General features: G+C 41.9%; 2 protein-coding genes across 4 annotated transcripts in view; one reads left to right on the top strand and one right to left on the bottom strand.

The window, feature by feature from the left end:
- Nucleotides 1-22,929, bottom strand: part of LOC119655506 (facilitated trehalose transporter Tret1-like) — a 40,129-nt gene extending 17,200 nt beyond the window's left edge. The window contains exon 1 of one of the 3 annotated variants that reach the window (XM_038061411.1): nt 22,759-22,929. Coding sequence is in view for 1 of the 3 variants with exons in the window: in XM_038061409.1 (XP_037917337.1) it covers nt 13,961-13,990 (30 nt within the window). In the remaining 2 variants the exon portion in view is untranslated. Of the gene's footprint in view, nt 1-13,960; nt 14,520-22,758 lie in introns of those variants that run through there. The other 2 variants (XM_038061409.1, XM_038061410.1) reach the window with 2 other exon arrangements.
- Nucleotides 22,930-23,290: 361 nt separating this feature from the next.
- On the top strand, nt 23,291-24,400 carry LOC119654424 (lysophospholipase-like protein 1). The gene is made up of 3 exons (XM_038059815.1): nt 23,291-23,561; nt 23,614-23,738; nt 23,799-24,400. The coding sequence occupies exons 1-3, from the start codon at nt 23,471-23,473 to the stop codon at nt 24,312-24,314; spliced, it is 732 nt and encodes a 243-aa protein (XP_037915743.1). The 5' UTR covers nt 23,291-23,470; the 3' UTR covers nt 24,315-24,400.
- Nucleotides 24,401-25,284: the final 884 nt, after the last annotated feature.

Here is a 25,284-nt window from a genome sequence, read left to right as displayed (position 1 = left end):
CGGCAGAAGTTGGTACTTCTGCCTAAACCAGGTAAACCTCCAGGTGAACCATCGTCATATCGACCCATATGTCTCCTGGACACGGTGGGGAAAATGCTAGAGCGGGTAATCTACAATAGATTACTGCCGGTTGTTGAGAGCCAAGGCGGCCTTTCGGATCGGCAGTATGGGTTCCGTAAAGCCAGATCAACCATTGATGCCATCAAATTGGTTACTGGCTTGGCCGAAGATGCAATTCACGGAAAGGGTCGTACCAGCAAATATTGCGTGGTAGTAACCCTGGATGTGAAAAATGCATTCAATTCGGCCAATTGGAATCTATTATAATACGGAAATCTTTAGCGAAGGTTGGTATTCCCACCTATCTCGCTGTTATCGTCGATAGTTATTTAACTGAAAGGAGGCTCTGGTATGACACCGATGACGGACCCCAGGAGTACGTTGTTTCCGCGGGTGTCCCGCAGGGCTCCGTATTGGGCCCACTACTGTGGAACATCATGTACAACGATGTAATTAATCTTCCCCTTCCGGAGGAAGCTACAGTGGTGGGTTACGCTGACGACATAGCGCTGGTTGTTGTTGCAAAGCATCTCGAAGATGCTGAGTTATAGTCAAGTGAGGCAATCGGTGCTGTTAAAAGTTGGCTAAAGAGCTCTGGTCTGACACTTGCGGAGGAAAAAACGGAAGCGGTCCTCATCACTAAGCGCCGGAAGAGAGATTACGCCTGTATTAGAATCGGGAATCATATCGTCACTTCCAAGCCGACCATCAAATACTTGGGAGTGGTGATAGACAGGAAGCTTAGCTATAAGCAACATGTGCGGTATGTTTGCGACAAATCATCCACTGCAAGCATGGCCCTGGCAAGGATGATGCCGAACATTGGAGGGCCACGGCATACCTCTAGGTTGCTTATAGCCAGGGTGGTGACCTCGATCATGCTCTATGCAACCCCAGTTTGGAGGGAGGCGTTGTGGATGTCAGGGAACGCTACCAAACTGAGTTCAGTCTACAGGAGGACAGCCCTGAGGGTATGCTCTGCCTTCAGGACTGTCTCAGATGATGCAGCATTCGTCATCTCTGGAATGATGCCGATTGACATCTTGGCAGATGAGATGGCGAACATATACAATGCAAAGCCAACCTCTTCCTCATCGCAGACGAGGAAGACTGAAAGGGAGAGATCCATAAATAGATGGCAAGAGCGGTGGGAACGCTCGGGAAAGGGCCGGTGGACGCACAGGCTCATTCCTGCCATCAAGGAGTGGTTGGAGAGACGACACGGTGGGATTAATTATAATCTCACCCAGTTTCTCACGGGGCACGGAGGATATCTCCAATACCTTCACAGGTTTAAATTGGAGACCTCACCCGATTGTCCAAATTGCAATGGAGTCCCAGAGGACCCAGAGCATGTATTCTTCCACTGTCCGAGATTTTTGGAAGAAAGGAGGAATCTAGAGGAGACTCTAGGGGAGGTGCTGGTACCAGAAAATCTGGTGCCGAAAATGCTAGCACATCAAGAGAATTGGGATGCGGTAAACTCCATGATCGCATCTATCCAAAATAAACCGCGAAAAGCAGAAGAGAGGAGAAAAACGCGGTCACGTGCGCCGCGTATAGAAGAAAGGTGACAAAGCTAGAGTGAGCTGACTCCGCCCCGTGATGTAATACCTTATGGTGGTTCCGCCGGGCAGGAAGGGAGTCGGGGGTGGTTTTAGTGGGTAAAAATCCCACACGCTGGTGTGTCCAGACCAGTGTCTTTTTGAAGATTTCCACCTCCTCAACAAAAAAAAAAAAGACAGACGGACAGACAGACAGACAGTTAACCGATTTTAATAAGGTTTTGTGTTTACACAAAACCTTAAAAACGGGGCAGAAAAACACACATCAATTCTGTAGTCGCACGGCATATTGTGAAACATGACCATAAAATGGAGAGGCTAACGGTGCTTAAAGGGGCCAAATGCAACAAAGTTGATCGAGAGTTTCTTCCTCCTCAGCCTCAGGACCGCAGTTTGAATACAGATATGGGTGGCGCGTACTCATATCTGAATCTACTGATACTATAGAGGGGATATGCAAATTCAGATATAGTTAAGGCGTACTGATTAAGTAATTAGATTAAAATAGTATATATTTAGATTGATGACATTTCTGGGCTTATTCCACTGGCAGAAGTAACAAGTAGTTGCCGAAATACGTATTCAGAGATTTATAAGAACCTCATTGACTGCAAATTGGACGGAAGAAATTGGAATTTGTTTGTTAATTATTTTTTTTTTTGCATGAATTCAGTCAAAGCAAACGCACCGAGCTCAACACACAATTCTATAGGATTCAGACTTATTTTCAACAATTACAGCAAATAATAACCCCACATAGCTTTCGAATATAGTTTTGACATCTTAACCAGGTTCACATATCAGAAACAACCGAAAACATATGTATATCCGCAGTTATTAAGTTACCAACCCAAGAGAACAAAATAAAGAAGCATACGTCGGACCTGTTGACGGTTAACTATTTAGAGGCTTGATTGAATTGCTAATCAATAAAAATGTGACTTTGATACGTAGTTTAGTTCAAATTGATTTAATGAACCTAATTGATTTTTTGGTAGAGCTAATTCAGTCGTGATAATGCTTATTAGGCAAATAAAGTCAATGATGCGGTTCCAAACCTAATTTTTCGTAAATATGTTGTTGACTATTATTAGCATTTGGTTGGGATTTCATAAGCGCAAATTCAAGCCAATTTCTGTATTGTAGTGTTATAGCGTCTTATACTGTTTCTGGATTTCTAACTTATTTTTATTGTTTGTATTATGCAGTTAGTTGACTTTTGGCCTGCAGTTATAGATGTGGCCATTTGTTTCTCCTTTTGCATTAGCCGCTGTTGCTCTTCCAACAACGGCCCACTAGTCAATAGTTTGTATGATTATTCGATGATAATTGAGTTATTGTTCCATTGGGATCAAAACAGGTGATAAGAAAATGGTGAGGTGAAGGAAATGTCGGTAATTATCAGAAATGTGATAGTAAGTATAAGTGACTGCCCCGAAGAGCTTAATTAGCGCTATCTTGCAGCGTTTTGATGCAACAAACTCAAAAAACCTCAATAAAAGGGTTTAAACAAGAATTTTAACTGCTAAATATTAGGTAAATTAGTCACTTATTTTTTTGAATGAAAGAATGTGAATATTATTTTTAAGGTTATATAAAGTCCTGCTTTAGTTAGTTTAGTTTACTGGGGGGAGCCGCAGCTCCGAGCACTCAGGCCATTGTTAGGCCCATTGTATTATCCCTTTAAGTTGCCTATTCAATGGCTTCCCACCTACGGTGCTCGTAGGCTTTAGCCCTTGCCAAGCTGTCATCGTCTGAGATCTGAGGATGCCGGGCAGCTGCATAAAAAGTGCAGGGCTGTCTCCTCCTCAGATTGGCTGTACATAGCCGAAACCCCTACCCCAATCTTTTCCATATGGTAGTTTAAGGAGCAGTGTTCCGTTAAAAGCCCTACTAGGGTTTTCATGTCCCACTTCTTAAGGGGCAACAAAAATGCCGCTCTAGTGGCCCCAGGCTCTTTCACATGGATTTTCGCTTGTCGGCAAGATTCCAAATTTCTCCACTCGGTTGCATGAATCCTTGCAATTTCACCCTTCAGAGTATACTTGACAGTAGATGGTCGGATTCCAAGAGCTGATTCTGGCCCCACCATTGTGGATCCAGACCCTCGGCAAGCCAGTCTGTCAGCCTCGTCATTACCAGCGATGTTAGAGTGCCCCGGCACCCACATCAGGAATGTTTCATTCAGTCCGCCAAGTTTCAGCAGCACCTGATGACAACTCCACAGCAACTAGCTTGATATGTCGTTGCCATTTAGTGCTGATAATGCCGCCCGACTGTCGGAACAGAATCGAATGGTGCGACTCCTCCAGACATTCTTCTGCTGCCAATGAAATGGCATATATCTCCGCCTGGAATTCGTCATTTTTCCGAGGGGTTGGGTCAGTTCTATAATCGGATTCTCCGAGAACATCCCTGCACCCGATCCATCCTCCATGACTGACCTGTCGGTAAAGATTATTACATCAATAATTTGAAAAGACTCATGGCTACTTGTCGACCATTCTTCTCTTTCGGTGATGACGACAGTGTATGTCTTTTCAAAGACGAATCTGGAAACCATATGATCGGTCGGGATCAGGGCTACCGGATGTTTTTCAAGGAATTTCCAGATAGACGCATGCTCGTTGGATTGGCCGCCTTTCCACGCCCCAATGGTTTCGAGCCTATATGCATCGTTGGCTGCTTTCCGTTTCACCTCCAAGTGAATGTGGGGGTGAGGGTAAATTTAGGATAGCTTCAAGTGCCGCAGTCAGCGTAGTACTCATTGCTCCAGTAATATTTAGACAACCAAGTCTCTGAATCTGCGTTAGCAGCTTCCTGCTGTTAGCCCTGTTTACGGCTCACCCCTTCAATATTCTGCTGATCTCATCTTTTGAAAAATCGTCCTGATTATGAGGGAGGAGCTGCCTTGGCTCTTGGTTTTAAGTCAACGATAGAGGGAGGAAACCGAATATCAATTTGAGCTGCACTTACTGTATTTTTCGGAAATATTGAAGTGTCTGCGGCTTTGCGGCATGAGCAGCATTTCCGTTCCTTGTCCGATTACAAGGTAACGAGGGAACGAATTTGGTAATATGTAACATTTCTTCCTTTTCTCACTTTTAAGGACTCCTTAGTTTATCCAATATACTCGTTCCGGTTTCCTAATTCCCATTCCCAGATTAATTTATGTAAATAATTTATCTTTTAAAATGACCAATTTCATTCTTTTTTTTCTTTCCCCCAAAAACCCCCTACAAAACCCATTTTCATTTGAATATTACAAATTTTAATGGAGCAATTTTCTTTCACATAGGGCTGCTCAAGCTGCATATTACAACATTATATGCTATCCCAACGTTTGTTTTTAGCTAACGTAAGATGCAAGCAAATGCCAATAGAGCTTGGTGTAGTAACAAGGCCTGCTTAAGGTAAACAAATTGGGAAAAAATCGCAGTTTTTACTATTGCCACCGCAGATGTTGAATTTCAAGTTCAAGCACGGCGTCAACGAAAGCAGCCTTAGCGACACCTGGACAACTAAAGAAGGTGAGGCGATGATTAAGTGTATGGAGGGGGTTTGAGGAGAGCTATTACCGATATAGCACCGCATTGGGAAAGGTGTCAAAAGGTCATGTTTTTCCTAAATTTTTCCAAAATTTTCTGGAAAGTTGTACGTGCAGGTAGGATGAGATTTTACTTTTGCCGGGGGAATAAAGCCTAATGGATTCGCTTCGAGCCTATGCAGAAAATCAGAACTTTTACGTAAATAAGTCTACAAACGTAAACAAAGTTCCAAGTGGGGAGCGTGGAGCGGAGAGGAAAATATAGTTTCCTTGGAGGTCGCGCGGATTGCTAAGACTTTTCATTCGATCATCATCATCAACGGCGCAACAACCGGTATTCGGTCTAGGCCTGCCTTAATAAGGAACTCCAGACACCCCGGTTTTGCGCCGAGGTCCACCAATTCGATATCGCTAAAAGCTGTCTGGCGTCCTGACCTAAGCCATCGCTCCATCTTAGGCAAGGTTTGCCTCGTCTTCTTTTTCTACCATAGATATTGCCCTTATAGACTTTCCGAGTGGGATCATCCTCATCCATACGGATTAAGTGACCCGCCCACCTATTGAGCCGGATTTTATCCACAACCTGAGGTCATAGTATCGCTCATAGATTTCGTCGTTATGTAGGCTATGGAATCGTTCATCCTCATGTAGGGGGCAAAAAATTCTTCAGAGGATTCTTCTCTCGAACGCGGCCAAGAGTTCACAATTCCTCTTGCTAAGAACTCAAGTCTCCGAGGAATAGATGAGGACTGGCAAGATCATTGTCTTGTACAGTAAGAGCTTTGACCCTATGGTGAGACGTTTCGAGCAGAACAGTTTTTGTAAGCTGGAATAGGCTCTGTTGGCTGACAACAACCGTGTTGATATTGTCGACAGTAATGCTCTCGGTGAAGTCAGGAAGGTCGTGCAACTGTCTAATCTGCTTTACGTTCGGGGTTACTGACTGAATCTAGATTTATGCAGGTTAAGGATTCTGGCTGCTTCTGAAGCTGGTATATTGACACCCATAATCACAGAACCGATTTGGGGTTTGAAAAAACTAGGCTTTGTATGCAATTCTGTAGCTGCGAAAGAGGCTTCACTATGCGTTTGGATTATTTGAAGTTGTTTTATCTGTGGCGGTCGTGCGTCCTGCGCTTGCGAAATTATCATTCAGCCTTATGAACGAATTACAGTGAAATGAAGAGAAAACATAGTTTTGATTTGAGACCTCCCTCTTCCCTTCCTTTTCACTAATCCGCAGAACTTATACTAGTTAAAGGGACATCCTCTAATTTTATGGCCTAAAGATGCCAAGGCCCTAACCCTAAGAGCTGTGCTCCATTATACATTTCAGGCAGGAGAAGCATCGATTGAGGATGCAATCCGCGGTTGATCCTCCCTCTCGATCGCGGCACTGGATTCCGGAGATTTAAGGCTCAACACGCACGATCGAACCGTTATTTTTTTTATTTTTAATTTTCAGGTTTTGCTCCCGTGTTGATATTTCGCTAGGTTCGCGCGATGTCCCATGCTTGCTGGTTTTTCAAACTCGGTAGTGGACCCACGCATCGGTTAATGACGGGTGAGGAACTGAAGTGTTCAAAGGACTCCTACTTCCATAAAGCTTCAGTATTTGCGGGGGAAATTTCATGGCCAATTTCACTAAAGTTCTTTTAGGTTTTGGGATACCACTTTCCTTTTAGTCGTCTCCGGCCACTCAGGTTGATATTCTGGACTTCTGACCAATTGCATGGGACATTACAATAAAGGATATCGATACAGGCTGTATTTAGAAGCGCAAATTTTCTTATGTTGAGTTGATTAAAAACATTTAAATTATTTTCTTTATGCTTCTTTAAAATTTGTATTTTACAGCCATTATCCGCCATTTCGTAAACTTTTTCTTGCTTTAATTTGCGGTTCAGTCATTGTCTCTAACGATAAAGTTGTAGCACATCTTCCAGTTGGAAAGCACTTGGCTAACTTTCAACTTGTTTCTGGCACTACTCAATGCTTTTCAGACAATATGAACTGAAAATTGAAACATCATGTATCTGAGAAGAATCGTTTCAAAAACTGGAAATCAATAGGTTTAATACGATCGAATGAACCGCTTTGCTTATACTGCGCTTGTGTACGATAGGCTATGAATTTCAGAGTACCTCATGGGTTTAATCCTACTAATTCGGTCTTGCTAGTTCCATTTATAGGATTCATTTATCGTTTTATTTTTTACCATATTTTACGTCCCCCCTCCTGACTACTGAGTGTTCTAATTTAACGGTTTGGCTCTATGGGGCCACATCTGATTTGGCTGGTTTAGCCTCTCACTGTAGTTGAAACTAAACCAAATTATTAGTGCTTGAAGAAAGATTAAAAATTCCATTCGCCGACAATGATTTACTGGCTGAACTCTAAGCTCGCGGAAAAGTACAATAACCTTATGCTATAGCGTGTTACCTCATATGACTAGTTTGGAGTATGTTTGCCTCAAGTTGATTTTATATTCTTACGAATCGATATTTTGCCATGTTCCGCTTATTCAAATGAAAGAGAAAGGGTTTTTTTTTCAGAAAAATTCTAAGCCAATTGTCCATTTTTGGAATGGATTTGAGCGAAGAAAAACGGTCCTCTTCTTTTCGCGACAATTTTCTTTATTTAAACGAAAAGTGTATTTCGGGAACCAGTTGCATCCTTCTTCAGTGTTTATTTTCTGAGGAAAGAGACAACTAATTCCCGAGATGCCATATTTGTTTAAATAAAAAAAATTGTAGGCAGAAAAGTCCTCTTTTTTCTTTCCAGTTAATATTGTCAGATTTGGGCGAAGCGGAGTTCGATGTCAAAAAAAAGGAGGATCCTTCAGGCTGGCTACCAAATTCACTCAAGATCGAAACGAGATGTGATGGAAAGTATCAGTCATGACTGTCGAAAAGATTTCTGAAAAGATACATCAGGTTTGAAAGAACGCCACAGAACCACATCATAAAAAAGGTACTTTTATTGTCTCCCATACCGAGAAAAATAAACAGTAATATAACGAAAAAATTCAAGTTGGAATTTAAAAGGTTAACATTTACGTCAACAATAAATCACAGGAAGGGTCACTGAACAACAATTAACACTACTCAACAATGGACTTAACTATTCCATCAGAGACAAAGTCCTTCGGAATGAAAAAATCATTGTGGGCATAGAAGTGGGAATCAAAAATGGGCAGCAGGAAGAAAAGATGAAGCATCCGAGAGGATATCTACACCTTATAAAATGGCACAAAGGAAAAGCTGACCCCAAAATCCCAAATAACCACAGCAGGATACTGGACGAACTTAACAAAAAACCAATTTACTTTTTGCAAGTCGATAAAGAAGCAGAAGGAAATCAAATTTCTTTCAATATAATAAATAATTGTTGGGAAAAACTCGGCTTTACCGAAATGCCTAAAGAAGGCAGTGAATTTAGGGAACTCATAGCAGCCACGAACATTCTATGCCAACGATTGCGAAGTGGCTCTTAAATGAGGCTAAAGAGCAGCCAAGAGGTCATCAAGAGCTCTTACCTTGCTCAGTCTCTTGATGACCTCTATACAGGTGGATGAAAAATTGTTCTCATTCGATGTAAAAGCCTTTTCCCCAAGCATTCCAGCAAGGAAGGCAATAAGCTCCTTCGAAGAATTGCTGATTATTTACAAGGGTACGGTGCAGTTGATGAAGAATGTAAAACAGTACAAAAACTGGTAACCACATGTATAGGATTGGGGAAAAAGAAATGTCGTATTTTGTCAATAGATGGCGACACTTAAACGTATCTTGTGTTGTATTTATCGCATCGGGCCATTCTATACGGCGATTTGAAGACAACAATCTGTGCTACAAGTGTCTCTTCGACAGTGTTGTGGTCGTACCTTGTGGTCTCAAGTTATAGTGCGTTAAATATGGAGTCAACCAAGCAAGAAATTCGTCATATTTTACGTTTTTAGTACCTGAAAGGTAAAAATGCAACGAAGGCGGCCGAACAAATTTATGATGGTTATGGAGCCGATACTGTAACGATTCGCACAGCACAGCGTTGGTTCGATCGATTTCGTTCTGGTGTAGTGGGTGTCGAAGATACACTCCGTACTGGTAGGTCAATCGTCATAGAAACCGATAAAATCGCCGAAATCATCTAAGTAGATCGGCATGTGAGCATTTGCTCGATTGACCCGGAACTGAATATAGAGCATAAAACCGTTTTTAACCATTTGCAGAAGATTGGGTTTTTACTTGGGTGCCACATGTGTTGACGCAAAAAAATTTCTTGGACCTAATCAACGCCTGCGACGCACTGCTGAAACGGAACGAATTCGATCCATTTTTACGGATGGTGGCTGGTGATGAAAAGTGGATCACGTACAACAACCGCAAGCGAAAAATATCGTGGTTGAAGCGCGGCGAGCCTGCCCAAACCATCGCCAAGAACAGATTGACGGCCAGGAAGGTTTTGCTGTGTGTTTGGTGAGATTGGAAGGGAATCATCCACTATGAGCTGCTCAACTATGGCCAGACCAATTCGGTCCTCTACTGTGAGCAACTCGACCGTTTAAAGCAGGCGATTGACCAGAAGCGGCCAGGATTTGTCAATAGGAATGATGTTCTATTCCACCAGGACAACGCTCGGCCTCACAATTCTTTGATGACCCACCAGAAGCTACGGGAGCTCGGATGGGATGTTCTATCACACCCACCTTATAATCCGGACCTGGCACCAAGTGATTACCATCTCTTCCGGGCCATGCAAAACGCTCTTGGTGCTACTAAGTTCGCCTCAAAATAGGCTTGCGAAAACTGGCTGTCTGAGTTTTTTGCAAATAAGGAGGGGGGGTTTTATAAGAGGGGGATAATGAAGTTGCCTTCTAAATGGCAACAAGTTTGCGAACAAAACGGCGCATATTTGACTTAAATCGAATAATTCTAAGCATGTTAAATAAAGCGTTAGAATTCGATCACAAATACGACATTAATTTTTCCCCAACCCAACATTATGTGGGACTATCCTCTTTCATGTGGTACTGACACTTAAAGTGTTTAATTTGCACAGAAGTGACATCTTTGACCCAACAGAACTTTGCTGATAAAAGTACGATCTCCACCACACTTGGTAGGATCATACTCTATTTTATAGCGTATATTGTTGCAAATTGCGTGATCCTAGGTTGAATTTACGGAGGGTTTTCCAGCCAATTACTAACATTATAATGACATACAATTATTAACTTTCTTTCAAGAGATACACATAGGCACCATATAGTGGCAAGTTACTGCATTTTTTTTAGATTTTTCAGTTGGGTAGTTTCTGAGAGTCCGTGATGATCACTTTTGCCCCCCGCACTCACCACCTTTCTAAGGTTTTTTGTAAACACAAAACCTTATTAAAATCGGTTTACTGTCTGTCTGCCCGTCTGTTGTCATACGCATTTTTTCGAAGACGGTTATAGCGGTTGACACCAAATTTGGTAGTACATGCAGTAAGTTACATCCTTTTACGTTGAATTTAAGGGGGATTCCTCATACATGCAATAGGGGGGTGTAAAATTTTTTTTCGTCAAATATAGTCATCACTGTCAACACGCTTACCGGGCAGGACCGTCAACTGAAACTGCTCTGTATCAGCTGACAGAGGTACTACGGGACGCCATAGAAACAAAAGAAATTGCACTGTGCGCGTTTTTGGATATCGAAGGAGCATTCGACAATACATCGCACACAGAGATACAGGATGCCCTGAGCCGCAAAGCAGTGGGAAACACCCTGGCACTCTGGATGGGCAAAATGCTAGAAAGCAGACAAATAGAGGTACAAACAGGTACAAATTCTATTATCATGAACACCACTCAAGGCTGTCCACAGGGTGGAGTACTATCGCCGCTGATGTGGAGTATGGTAGTGGATGAACTCCTGGGCGTGTTAACTAATACTGGAATACAAGTCCAGGGCTACGCGGACGACATTGTTTTAATCTGTAGGGGCAAACATGAAGATACCCTATGTGATAGAATCCAAACTGGATTAAAGGTTACTAGTGCCTGGTGCAGGAAGGTGGGACTGCGGATCAACCCAACCAAAACCACCATAGTACCATTCACTAGGAGGCGTAAGCTGAATCACCTGAGAGCCATAACATTACATGATATGGAGGTGAAACGAGAAACAGAGGTCAAATATTTGGGAATCACGCTAGACCAAAAATTACTCTGGAAGACACATGTCGGAAAGCCACGAGGGCTCTGATGACTTGCAGATCCATAGTAGGAAAAAAATGGGGTTGCAGCCCGAAGATATTACTTTGGATATATACTGCAATAGTAACGCCAATGATTACCTATGGAGCGGTAATCTTGGCAGAAAGAACCGAAGCTCCAAAGGCTGGCTTGCGTGTGTATCAGTGGGGCAATGAGGACATGCTCAACGGCATCCCTGGAGGTCCTTCTGGGATTAACCCCTCTCCATCTGCACATACAGATGCAGGTAAGGAGATCAATATTCAGGATGACCGGTAGTATGAGTGAGGCGGGGAGCTGCCTAAATCGAAGGAAGATTGATATCCTTTCTAGGCGGTATCCCGAATTACTGATACCGAGGGACAACATGACAACGAGGTTTCACTTCGATAAGAAGTTTGAAACACGTTGGAGTAACAAGGCAAACTGGGCGAGCGTGGCTTCGACATACGGCTTAAACCAGCAACTGATTACTTGGTACATTGACGGATCCCTCACAGCAGAGGGAGTGGGTGCCGGTATCATTGGTCCAAGGAAAATGTACTTTGAGCGAATGGGCAGGTACACTAGCATATTCCAGGCGGAAATTTACGCCATGGACAAATGTGCCTCCTTTAATCTGCAAAGAACTACAGAGGGCAGAACATAGCTATTCTCACCGATAGCCAAGCAGCGATCAAGGCATTTAGGTCCAACCAGGTGAACTCTAAACTGGTATGGGAATGCTTTGAGAGACTGAATACACTCGGCTCGTCCAACAAGGTCTGGATACTTTGGGTTCCAGGCCATGCTGGGTTGGGAGGCAACGAGACAGCGGATGAACTAGCCAAGAAGGGAGCAGGGATGCCCTTACACGGGCCAGAACCCTTCTGTGGAATCGGAAACGGTTTCATGGCTATGAATCTAAGATACGAAGAGAAACGGTTGAGGGAACTATATTGGGCGGGCCTACCAGGGATGGAGCAGCCCAGGGTGCTTATTTGGGGATACGAACCCATGCGTACAAAGGATTGCTTAAACCTCACCAAAAACAACCTCCGAATCATAGTGGGAATTCTCACTGGTCATTGTCGGCTGAACTATCACATAGGGAAGCTAGGGATATCTACGGACACTGCCTGTAGGTTTTGTGAGGAGGAGGACGAAACCTCTATGCACGCCCTGGGACAGTGTCCGGCACTTGTGCAAAGTAGGTCGAGACATCTGGGAGAACACTTAATACCAGATGCAAAGCTGAAACATCTGGAGGTGGGGAACATACTAAAGTTCTTAACGATTGCAGGCCTGCTTGAGATACTATGAACAATAGGTACACTATAACCAGTAAAAGGGACACAATAGTTCTTCAAGCACGCGGTGCGACTTTCCCTTAACAGAATAATAATAATAATAGTCATGTGGGATATCGAATTGAAGGTCTCGGTTAGTACTTCTCGAAGCCGGTCTTAGTTTTGACAATTGTTGGAAAGGTGGGGAGTGCGGGGGGTTGAAAGTAATCATTTCTTTAAGGGGGCCATTCTCAGAAACTACCAAACCGAAAAATCTGAAAAAAATCAGGAGGCTGCCACTGTATGGTGCCTGGGCTCCGAAATACCTTCCATACCAATATCTGTTCACATAAAGTTAATAATATATTACTATATTTTTTTATAATTGGCTGAAAAACCCCTTTTAAATTCATCCTAGCACTACGAAATTGCAGTGATGTAGGCTATAATATAGAGCATAAAGCATACAAAGTTTGGTAGAAATCGCACGGTTACTAATAAAGTTATAATACGTCAAAGTTTTTGCTTCTTTGAAAATTGAAGACTATGAATGTCAATATAACCCGAAAGTGGATACTCTCACATAATATATGGATATATTACGTGCTACGCACTAAGGAATACACAAGTCCTTTCATACCTGAAGCGTCCAGCTTCCGGTTTTCCGACTAGTTCGGTAATAGCTTCAAAGTGGACGTCATCGACAGTAGCATGTGTGCGTTTTTGCTCGAATGCATATTTCCCAAAATCATCAGACAGATAAGTGGTTCCAGATTGGCACAAATCTGTTCTTCTATCAGCTACTCTTATCAGCTAGTGTACAGACTGATATATACCATAAAATTTCCTATTAGCGGCATTACTACTATAAAATAGGCAATAATTAAATTTCAGCTACATGTTATTACCGTCTGGCCCCCGCAAAACCGGATCAAACTGAATACTCAAAGTAATTGGTTTACCTCAATCTTTCAGTCCATCCCATAATTAACTAACAATGAGTGTACAATTGCATGCGTAGCCAAGATGACCAGTAAATCAATAAGAGTCTAGTAAACACAATTCCATAGCATCTTATTTTAATTGGCGGAATTGGCCAATGGGCCTATACAAATGTGAAGGCAGGCCAAATTTTCCTTGGGAAACCATCATAAAATTCGAGCACCAGACGCACATTGTACATTGTATTCCTGCCCTGACTTTACAACTAAAGATAAGACCACAACAATGCCAAATAAATTCTGGTGAAAATGATACGAGTAAATCTATTTGTAGATCGTACCCATCTTAACCTCCAATTGCTTATCATCATGAATGGATTTCACGCACTAAGTATCAAACCAAACAATATCTTCCGCGGAAAATTTCAAACTGTTACGGACGCTGATACGAATTACCTTTCTGGTCCACTTCAGAATGTAAACTGCATCTGCATCAATCCTCCAAGGGAGCCTCGATATTGATGCTCAGCCGGTGTCCAGCTTATCACAAATTGTATTCAAAATATTACAAACTGATAACAAACAATCAGCTTAGGTCACCCAATCAATTGACCTTTAAGCTCGGATTGAAGAATTACGCGAGTATTGCACTTTTAATGATACCAGAAAGTTATTGAACGCTAGTCTCAGCGATTTTCACTAGGTTTAGAGTTCACTAGCCCGAACCGGTTACATCTTCTCTCAACCTTTGTATCTGAACTAATGATTCAGGTGCACCGAAAATTTCTCCTAAGAATATCTTTCTTGCACTGAGTATGTTTCGCGAATAGATATTTGTAATTAGTCGTTGAAATTTAAGCTCTCCACGCGTTTGCTTAGCGCGCTTCATGCTGAGTGTACCTAAGTAAATAGTAGATACAAGATACTAGTAGATTGTCGCGGTTGTAAATTAGAGACGAGATAACGTTATAATGATGTAGGGGAAAGTGGAAATTGGGAAGATGTTTTGAACGTATTGAGAGGTGTAAATTTAAGTGCAATGCGAATAGATATGTATCTATTCTGAGTCTTAATTAAATAGCTAAGATCGCCAGTGCTATTAGCCTGATACGGTCATAGAAATGTACTACACAATAAAATATACATAACCAAAATCAACTCATTTAACTCATCTATTTAATATTATCTGTAGTTTGACAGTTAGTCCTTGTGCTTGGTATTGCGTTCAGTTGCTCAGAATCATTAACTGAACTAATTTGTAGTCCCAAAATCATGCGATTTAAATACCTCGGATCAACGCTATCAGCCAACTGCGTTATGAAATTGCTTCACGCATTAACCTGGATGAAGTGGCGTTCCACAACTGGTGTGCTTTGTGATCGACGTATCCACGAACATCTCAAATCTAAAATTTACCGAAATGTCGTCCGTCCTATCGCCCTCTATGCTTCTGAGTGTTGGCCAACTATAAAAGACAATGAACGGCGTCTAGCGGTAATTGAGACAAAAATGTTGCGTTGGACTAGTGGCGTGACACGTTTTGATCACATCCGAAATGAGGATATCCGCGATCATTATGGGGTTGCACCGATCGTGGAAAAATTGCGAGAGAGCCGTCTTCGATGGTATGGTCACGCAATTCGTGCTAACGAGAATTCACTTGCCAAGTTTGGTCTGAACATCGAAGACAATGGTAAACGACCAAAAGGCCGTCCGAAACAACGGTGGCTTGATACGCTGGATGGGGATTTAAAAGCCTCGAGGTTGCACCCAGATCAGGCATTCGATAGAGTCGAATGGCGAAACCGATCACGACGAGCCTACCCTGCTTGTGAACGGGACAAAGAGTGAAGAAAAAGAAGAAGAAAATCATGCTGCGATAATTGGTCTCGAAAAATTTGATTCGGAAAACGAAAAAAACATTTTCCCATTTTTGTGGAAATCGAATGTTTTACAGGACATTGTCGTAGAGTCACCCACGCAATTAGTGTTTGCTAATAAATCGCGTACGTATCAATATATTGTTTACCAGATTTACAGGTATCCAGTGCTTGTGACTTTTGCAAAAACAAAAGCATTTCCTTCACTGAATACACATAGTTACGCAGTATTTAAAATGTTAACCCTTGGCAAGCGCATTTTGAAATATATCTCGGAAAATAGTGCGAGGCTGAGCGGACAACAAAATAAATTGAAATCCCAAACAACTTTTAACTTTGTCAATCGGACTTTATTTCGTCAAGCTATGGGCCTGTTTTCCATTTTTTTTTTCCTAGACAAAAAAAAAAACTAAAAAAATTACAATAAAATGTCAACATATTCCCCGAACTAAAACCCAACCATTCCCTAGAACGCTTAACCTCGATGACCGTTCGCCATTCTCGACTAATTAAAATTCGAGCTGAGGGTTTCAAAATTTGTTTATTAATTTGGCTTGACTATTTAGAGCTTCTGCAGTAAATGCTAACGTAAAGTAATCATATGAGCGTATGTATATCCGTAGTTGATGATTTTAATTTTGCTTAATAAATAAGTTTTACTGGAACGGAGCTTTGCCTAGAATGATCGTCCAATAATTTGTAGCTAACAATAATACTTTCCATGTATGTACGTCAAACTTTTTGCTTAAAGTTGATACTGGGGTCCTCTAATACTTTAGCGAGCAGTAAATTTATACGAAGATGACAACTTCGGTCAGTTCTGACTTTGGTTCAATTCGACCAGCTGGGGATGGGTGGATTATTAGTTATAAAAAATTACCTCTTCAAAAAAACTCTCTAATACAATAGAGAAGAAGAACCTAAGCTTCAACCTTTAAGTTGATATTATTTATTCTGGAGGAAAGATTTTCTGGAGCACTTCTAAGCCTTTTCACAATAAATATTTTGGATCAAATGATGAGAAGGTGGTAAACCTAGGAAAGTCGACCATTTTATAACTAGAAAACGAGTTTCAGAATGAGGCCCTCGATGCTGTTGGTTATAGTAGTTCGCTACATCCTTTTATATTCAGCGCCTGTCTAAGCGGAGGCACTGGCGTGTGAAAGCATGGAAGCTACTGTTTAGTAACACTAAGAATGTGTAGCGCCTTCAGGATGGCCTTAGGTCACTGAAAAAGTAGAAACAACAATGAAATAATTTCCAAAAGTGTCAGTATGTCAATACACTGCTTTACGAATTTAGAAGCAGAATCAGCGATAACGCAGCGAAATTGACTCCCATTTTACACATTTCCTGATGGCTACAGTAAGGGTTTGTACAGATTGAAGTGGGTTGATTTTGTCTTGCACACTTGAAGAATCAGAGCATATGTGTGCGTTTGTATGAGGTGGGGGAGAGGCAAAGCTTTGGAACACTCAGACCCCAGTGATCCATTGTATTCGATTCCCCTGTCTAACAGAATATCTCGGATCGTTTATATATCGCACGATTTCCGTTAGTGGATGTGAAGCTATCCGCTGCAGTTGGAGCACATCGGAACCAAAAATCTGATATCTGATGCGTCCTTAGACGGGGCACTCAAATAGAAAATTCTCCATCGATCCCGCTTACTCATTACAAGATGGACACGTATTATCTAGAAGAATTCCTATTCTGAACATAAGGTCAGGTGGTGAATTATGGCCACAATACTCCTACAAGTCTCCCTGCTTTTCTACAAGATAAAGTTTGAAGTATGTTTGTTTGGTTTTGACAGAAAAAGTTTGGTGTGTTCAGCAGCATTAGTTTAGTATGTTTAGCGGGATTAAGGCTGTGACCTGCCATTATGGGAGGTTTGTTCCTAGTTTTTAATAGCAACATTAGCCAATGCTATTTACACTTCAATTGCTGGTTTCGGTCCAAGCATGGGGAAAATTGGCTCCTCTTTTGCTAAAGCATCCGAGATTTTATTTTCCTCTACACCACAATGACCGGGTACCCAGAGTATTTTCACCGTATAGAATCTAGAAACAGACTTTCATCGGTTTTAACGCCCTCAATGCAGACTCCTACTACATCCCCCTGTTCGGTTTTTGAGCCATCGGTGTAGAAGACGTCAGTATATCTTGACACGATTTCTTCTAGTTTGTCCCAGTTCTCTCTACGCTTCATGAAACAGATGTATGGAGAACAAAACAAATTCAAGAGCTGTTGAGTAATGCATTTAGAGCTGCATCCGGTGTGCTCATGGCACCGGTGATATCTAGACACGACAGTTGTTTGCAGTGTGGCTAGTTTACAGCGAAAATTATTTAGTTTCAGCTTAGCTTACGGATGCATAAGCGAATATCGGCCTAATGATAGCAACATATATCCACATTACCACCTGAGGCCTAATTCCTCATTTCGAGGTAAAGGTAACCTCCAGCTATTTCACTTCTTCAGAGAGTTGAAGGGTTGTATCCCTCATTTCTGGAAGGCAAAGACAGACGGACAAAGCTTTTTTAAGGGCATACAGCTAAACGCCCCTTCAATGTCCACGAACAACCCCATCGCGTACTCGCCTCTCAGAGTTGTGTCGACTCGCAGGACTTTCCACGTTGGGAGTCATGTTAGTTTTCATTTGATGCGTGCGACCTTAGGGCCTTCTCGTGGAAGTGACACCCAACCAGTCTCTCCAGATATTTCAGCGAAAATGATGTTAAGCTGGTTTGCCTGAAGTTCTTGGATTTGAATAGTCATCTTTCCCAGGCATAGGTATGAAGACTACCTTGACCTTCTGCCAAAAGAGGAAGCGGCGTAGTCCAAAGTAACACATCCTTGAAAAATAATTCTTAGAAGTTGCCCTAAATGCTCTATACCCTCCTTTACCATCTGGGTAGATGCCATCCATGCCACGTGCTTTGAAGTGTTCAAAGTATAGCAGCTCTCGCCTTTTCATTGGTAAAAACCGCTCCCCTTGCAACCCCTTCATGTTGAAAGGTTTACAGAAACCGTCAATTCTTTTCTTCCCACTTCTGAGATCTGTTCTCCCGGGTGGTGCACTTCTAAGAGTCATTTATGTTGTTGTTTTTTGTTTGTCCCCTGGGACTCGGCAGGCTGGCAGTCCAAACAGGACCTGATGCCACCCACGAAGTACACCAATAGGAGTGATGGCAGAAATTTAGCCTATGTTGCCAGAAACACACTATCGTTTATGGCCAAAACCGCCAAATGAAAATTTATTAAGTTTGATTATTTTTTAATTAGCCGACACACTTACAACCACATAAGTTTCAAAGCCTCCTCAAACAGACTAGACACGTGTTGCAAGCTTAGTCGTTATTGAGTTGATAATATTTAACTCGAAAGAATTAATTCATGCGATGATGGATGTTAGTGTTTTTTAGTCGTTATCGTAGTTGATGATCCTGACCCGAATGCATTATAAGTTTTAGTATACAAGAAGATGAGTTATGCGAAAAACAGGATGAATTGCAAAATCGAGGGTATTCCTTCGAGTGAAATGAAAGGTTGACTGTCCATCTCAGGCAGGATCTGGCTCGACTTTTTTTTTCACCACAGATATTGCCCTTATTGACTTTCCGAGCTGGATCGTCCTCATCTATCCGGATTAACTGACCCGCCCATCGTAACCTATTGAGCCGGATTTTATCCACAACCAGCTCGGCATGGTATCACTCATTGATTTCGTTGTTATGTAGGCTACGGAATGTAGGGGGCCAAAAATTCTTTGGAGGATTCTTCGCAATTTCTGTTACTAAGAACCCAAATCTCCGAGGAATACAAAGGACTGGCAAGAACATTGTATTGTACAATCAGAGATTTGACACTATGGTGAGACGTTTCGAGTGGAGCAGTTTGTAGAAGTAAGTGGAAATGGGCGCTGTTGGCAGTCAACAAATGTGCACGGATTTCATCTTCATAGCTGCTATCGGTTGTGATTTTTGGCGCTAGATAAAAGAAGTTATCGACGGTCTCAAAGTTGTAGTCTCCTATCTGTATTCTTCCCGTTTGACTAGTGCGATTTGATGTTGTTTTCCAGGCATTCTGGCCCTAGAGCATACAACCAGGGTAGTTTTAGATATTAGGTAGGGTAGGTAGGTATCCGCGGTCACGGAGCCCGTTTAGAGCAGCAATTCGAATAGTGATGTCACAAATTCCTAAGACTACAACTGTTGTGGCAAGAGCAGGGTTTAGTTTGTTAAGATCTTAAGAGCTAGCTCGTAGAATCCACGATAGATAGCAACTCTCCCACAAATTGGGGTCACTAAAGAATGGTTTAGCTAGAGCCGGGTTATTGTAAAGAAAATGCCTCAGGGTTTTTCATTCCTCTCCGCAGCGTTGGCAAGGTGAATTGTAGGGTACACCGAGTCTGGAAAAATCGTCTTCTATAAGTCAGTGCCTCGTGCAGGCTATGGGAATCTTGAACGCATTTGCCATTGTGTGTTATTATAGGTAGGACCAAATCTCCTTGACTTGACTATCATCATTTGAAGTCAACGGCTGCTAAATAGTGCAAGTAGATTCTGCTGCTGACAGTCGCCAACGGCACACAGACCGCGTCTGCCCAATCCGTCAGTCCGCTCATATTGCTCTATATTCTTATGATCGGGAACCTGGAGAAAGGTGAAGGTTCAACGTGGCCTGCTCCACCAGCTTGAGGGACGTCGACACTGAGTACAAAGTCTTAATGGCAGCTTGACTGGTGGTCAAAATGGCTATGTTACGCCTGAGGCTCAGAGCATGCACCATTCTCGGCAGACTTCCAGTATCGCTAGTAGTTTTGCTTGGCACACGGTTACACTGTGTGTATCTGAGAAAACCGCTGCATCGATTCCGCAGATCATCTTTCATCCCTCGGTAAAGAATAATAGGAGCCGTGTGGCCAGTCTTAAAATCTTCCCTGGTTTAAAAATCCACAGCGGAATTCCTCGTCAGGCTTCCGTGTGATATGGTCCGTCGGGAATGCCCATAATTCCCGAGATATCTACAATTTTATTATGGCGGACTCGCGCAGCTTCACAGCACTACAGCGTATTTTGTGTGGGGCTGCTTAGAGAGGAAGTGCAGAAATACATTGAGGGCATCTGTCAGGCAACATTGCAGAGCTCTATGAGGTTTTCTGAATTTTATTAAGCTTGGTTCTACTTTATTTCTTATTCAGTATTTGCCACTATACAATAGAACCGCACATTAGGACGGAATGAACTATTCTTCGCCGAAGATCCCGTTTTCTTACAAAAGTTCCTTTGCGAGTGAAAAAGGCTATACAGGCCTTCTTAACCCTTACTTCTGTTTTCATTTCAATCTTAGTACTTTACATTGGAGGAAAGGGGCATTCTTTGTTCATTTGGCCGGGCAAGGTGAAATCCGGATACCCTTGTCATGGTGGTGAATATGGAGTATCAAATTCCGTTTTATTTAGACCTATGTAGAGTCCGCATCTTGCACCCCACAGGCACGTCTGTCTGTCCATGATGTCACTCATAACGGAGGGAAACATCCCTGATACCATGTCGTCGACATACGCCACCACCTCTACCTCGCTCCTTGTCAATATGTGTAGTATTTCGTCCATCATTATCAACCAGGGAGATTGTACCGCCCGGGGGTGCCTGTGCTCAAAGTGGCTATCTCCCAGGTCAACCTGAATTTTCATTGTTTTTAGCATAGATATAATCCAAAACGAAAGATGTTCCAACGACACTATTCTAGTTAGAGCGTTCTTGATGACTACTAAGCATCTTTGCGACAGTAGAGAGTATGCATATACCTCTCCAATCCAATCCAAACATCATCGGATTTGTAGGATTTTTGAAGAAGTGGAAATAGCTACTCTGTGGAAGCTTCAGGGGCTGCAAACAACAGTTCCACAGGATAGTGTCAAGTCCATCAACTTTGCTCACTTGAGAACATTGATAATAATAATGGTATCAAAGGAAGTTATGCTGCATGTTGCAAGCAGTATACTCAGATAACCCTAGCTTCCAATAGTGGTAACTAAGTCTCCAGAGACCCGTAAGTATTCCCACTACGATCTTAAGGTTTTTCTTGGCGAGGTTTAAACAAATCTACAAGCGTTTGGGTATGTATCCTCCCATGACCGCTTTGGATTGTTTCATTGCTGGGAAGTGCGTACAATAAAGTTTCCTTAATCGTTCCTGTTTATTCCTTTGCGTAGTGGCCATAAGCTCAGATTCCACAAAAAGTTTTTGGCCCAGACAGTGATGTTCCTACTCATTTCCTGGAAACCTCTGTCGCCGCCTCATTGCCTTCTAACCGAACATGGTTTGGGAACCAGAGTATCCAGGATAATATTATGCAAGCTAAGCGTATTCAGCCTATTATTAAAGCCTTCGCATACTAGTTCAGTGTTTATCTAATTGGGCTAAAGTAACTTAGTAGTCATCTGGTTGTCGGCTAGAATCGTTCCTTTGGAGATTAAAGTAGATACGCCTGGGTATGGTAGATACTTCCACTGAACGTACTGCTATGCTTACACAATGGTTTGAAGTACGTTTTCCTCGGGTCAACAGACCCTGCCTCGTGTATTCTTCTGTGAGAGACCCATTAGAGGAGCAGATAATCAGTTGCTGGTTTAAGCCATTGGTCACTACATGATCCCCCAGTTTGCCCTATTGCTTCATCGTGTTTCATATTTCGTATAGAAATGAAACTTCATTGTCATTTAGCTGCCTAGGTGTTCCATAGGTAATTATCGGTCTTACTATATTCAGCGATTTTTTTACTGCTATGGGGGTGCAAATCATCAAAGCCCTTGTATCTTTTCGAAATATGTTCTAAGCATGTGTTTTCCAGAGTAATTTTTGGTTTAGTGTAATCCGAAAACCTTTAACCTGTTTCCCGTTTAACTTCAATGCCATGGGATTCCGCCTGTAGAGGTGGAGAAGCATCGTAGCCTAGAACTGAACTCAAGTCCCCATTCTTGCATATGCTTTCTATGAACTACACTAACACGTTCGTTGGACAATTCTAGTGTACATGACCTCATTACCTAACGCGTTATTATCCTAAGAATACCGGCACGGGGCAGACTACATGAGTCATCAACCAACGAGAATATAACTATCATTATACCATGCCAATCAATGTTAATCGAACGAATTTCATGACAATTTAGGGAAGTAGATAAGCCTCGTACGGTGATAAAGACAATATATGTACATAGCATGAACAAAAAAAAAAAATTGACGTACCCTGATGCAGATTACATAAATACACACAAACAACAAGTACAAAATCTCTTTCCATTCATCTCTTTTTTAAAAAAAACACGTTTATGTACTGGTAATGTAACACTACATAGTCCGCGGAGGCCGGTACAACTTATGTTACGTTGACTTACAAATTGACACCAGTTGAATGAATATTGAAAGCCTACCTGTCAACTTTGAGTTGTCATTATGACAGTGCATTTTTTTTTAACCGTTGCTTCAGTACTAGTTTTAATGGAGTAGATGACAACATTAGGAAAGGATGATAAAATGATGAATGAGTATTGTAACAAGTTATCAAGGATTTGTAAAAGAAACGTAGGAAACTGTCTAAGGGTCTCGGAGGCTACCTGGCCCGGCTATTTTAGAAAATGCTTTTGTAGAATAATGACTGTGAAAGCTAGCAACATTTTATTGTACTAGATTTTCCAGATACATGTTGCTGTTTGGGCTCTGAAGAAAATTCCTATTCTTTCATACTAATAGTAAGAAGCCATGCATATTTTTCTGTCCTCGTCTCATTGGTGTCAGCTGAGAGTTAGGAACCATATGTTTGTGGAAGGTGTATGCAAATAACGTTATCGTCTTATATTTAGACAGTCCAGAGAGCTGAGACTCAGAACTGTCAACCTCAAGATGATAAGAACCTAAAATTGAGAGTCATATGAATCGGTCTGTTGAAATCCCCTTTTAAATGATATCCGCCGGAATGAAGCTAATCATGAAAACAATCGCTCCTGTGGGAAGGAAGCATACAGCAACCGTGATATTCTTCCATGGCTCAGGTATTTTCATAACTTCTGAACAAATAAACTTTTCTCACTGCCTAATTTGCAGGTGACACTGGACACAATTTAGTCGAATGGGTTAGGTTCCTTCTCAGGAAGGACATGGAGTTTTCACATATAAAAGTGATGTACCCGACAGCCCCTGTGCAACGCTATACACCTTTGGACGGCGAGGTATAACCCTGATTGTCACTTTCAAGATTTTCCGTTTTCAAACCGATTTTTTCAACTCAGCTGTCCAATGTATGGTTTGACAGAGCCTCAATATCCATAGATGCTAAAGAAAGTCGACAATCCCTAGAGTCTATTTACGAGACTGCCAACGAGCTTATCAAAAATGAAATTGACGAGGGTATCCCTGCGAGCAGAATAGTTGTCGGTGGATTTTCAATGGGCGGCGCGTTGGCTATGCATATCGGCTATCATGTGAATACAGAAATTGCTGGCGTTTTTGCCTGCTCTTCATTTTTGAACAGAGGAAGTATTGTGTACGACTCCCTGGCAAATAGGAAAAGTCCAAACAGTCCCTTACCTGAGTTGCTCATGTTTCATGGTGACCGCGATTCTTTAGTACCTGCGGAATGGGGCGAGGAGACGTTTAATGAGCTGAAAAAGTTAGGGGTGAATGGAGATTTTCATTTGTTAAAAAATGCAATGCATGAGCTGAAGGCGAAACAGATGATGCAATTGCAGGAGTGGATTAATAGGATTTTACCAGAGTATTCAAGTGGGGTAGAAAACAAGCTGTGAATATTATACTGCGAGTTAACATCATACTCTGAAAACTTTGAGAACTTTGTATTTAGGAAATAAACATTTTTTTAAGCAAATGGAAACTGATCTAATTCTATGATGTAGGATTGAAATCGTCTTTCTTATTTGGTGAGTGGTTTGGATGCCAATGGATCCCATGTCAGGTTGTCTAACGCATTGAAAGCCGTTTTAAATAAGTCTGAAAACCGGAGGCTAAACATTTCAGATGTAAAAGGTTTTGTTCGTCCCATTTGCACTTATCTCGGAGTGTTTACGCATTTAGTTTGTGAGATTATTAACTTTTAATGGGATAGTGGCAATTGAAGTCTCAGACTGCAATGCATTGTCACAAAGGAGGCAAATTTGACCTATTATAACTTTGTTAGTAATAGTGCGATTTACACCAAACTTGGCCTGATATTATAGCCAATATTACTGAAAAATTCCATGACTCTAGGATGAACTGAAGAAGGGAGGGGGGGAGCTGTAGTCCATTTCCATTCCAATTTTAGCTTTCAACTTCAGCATGTAACTTTTAAATTGAGCAATTTGATTTATTTTATAAGAAAACTAACCACTGGCCCCTTCGCTTATCCCCATTTATTTACATTCACACAATTCCAAATTTCACTTTAATTTCTCAAATTGTGCAAATAACGCGATAATATCTATTCACCTCATTTGTTTGTACCTACATAATGCTGGTGGTGTCCGGATAGCTGAATGATTAGAGCACAAGGCTGTCGTCCGGAAGCTTGCGGTTCAAATCTCATTGGTGGCAGTGGGATTTGTATCGTGATTTGACGTCGGACACCAGTCCTATAGAGTACTGTAATCCTGTAGTGTACCGTTGCGGTCTTAAATGAAGTGCTCTAACATACTTCAAGACCCTGATTCAATTGAGTGAGGCATGGGGTGTTGTTGTTGCCGCTGAAGCGGCACGAACTTCTAAATTAAAGGTCCTGTT

The sequence above is a fragment of the Hermetia illucens genome, chromosome 4, assembly GCF_905115235.1.
Source record: "Hermetia illucens chromosome 4, iHerIll2.2.curated.20191125, whole genome shotgun sequence".
NCBI classification, from domain to species: Eukaryota; Metazoa; Arthropoda; class Insecta; order Diptera; family Stratiomyidae; genus Hermetia; species Hermetia illucens.
Note: the sequence above shows the minus strand (reverse complement) of the source record. Positions and strands in the feature narration are given on the sequence as shown.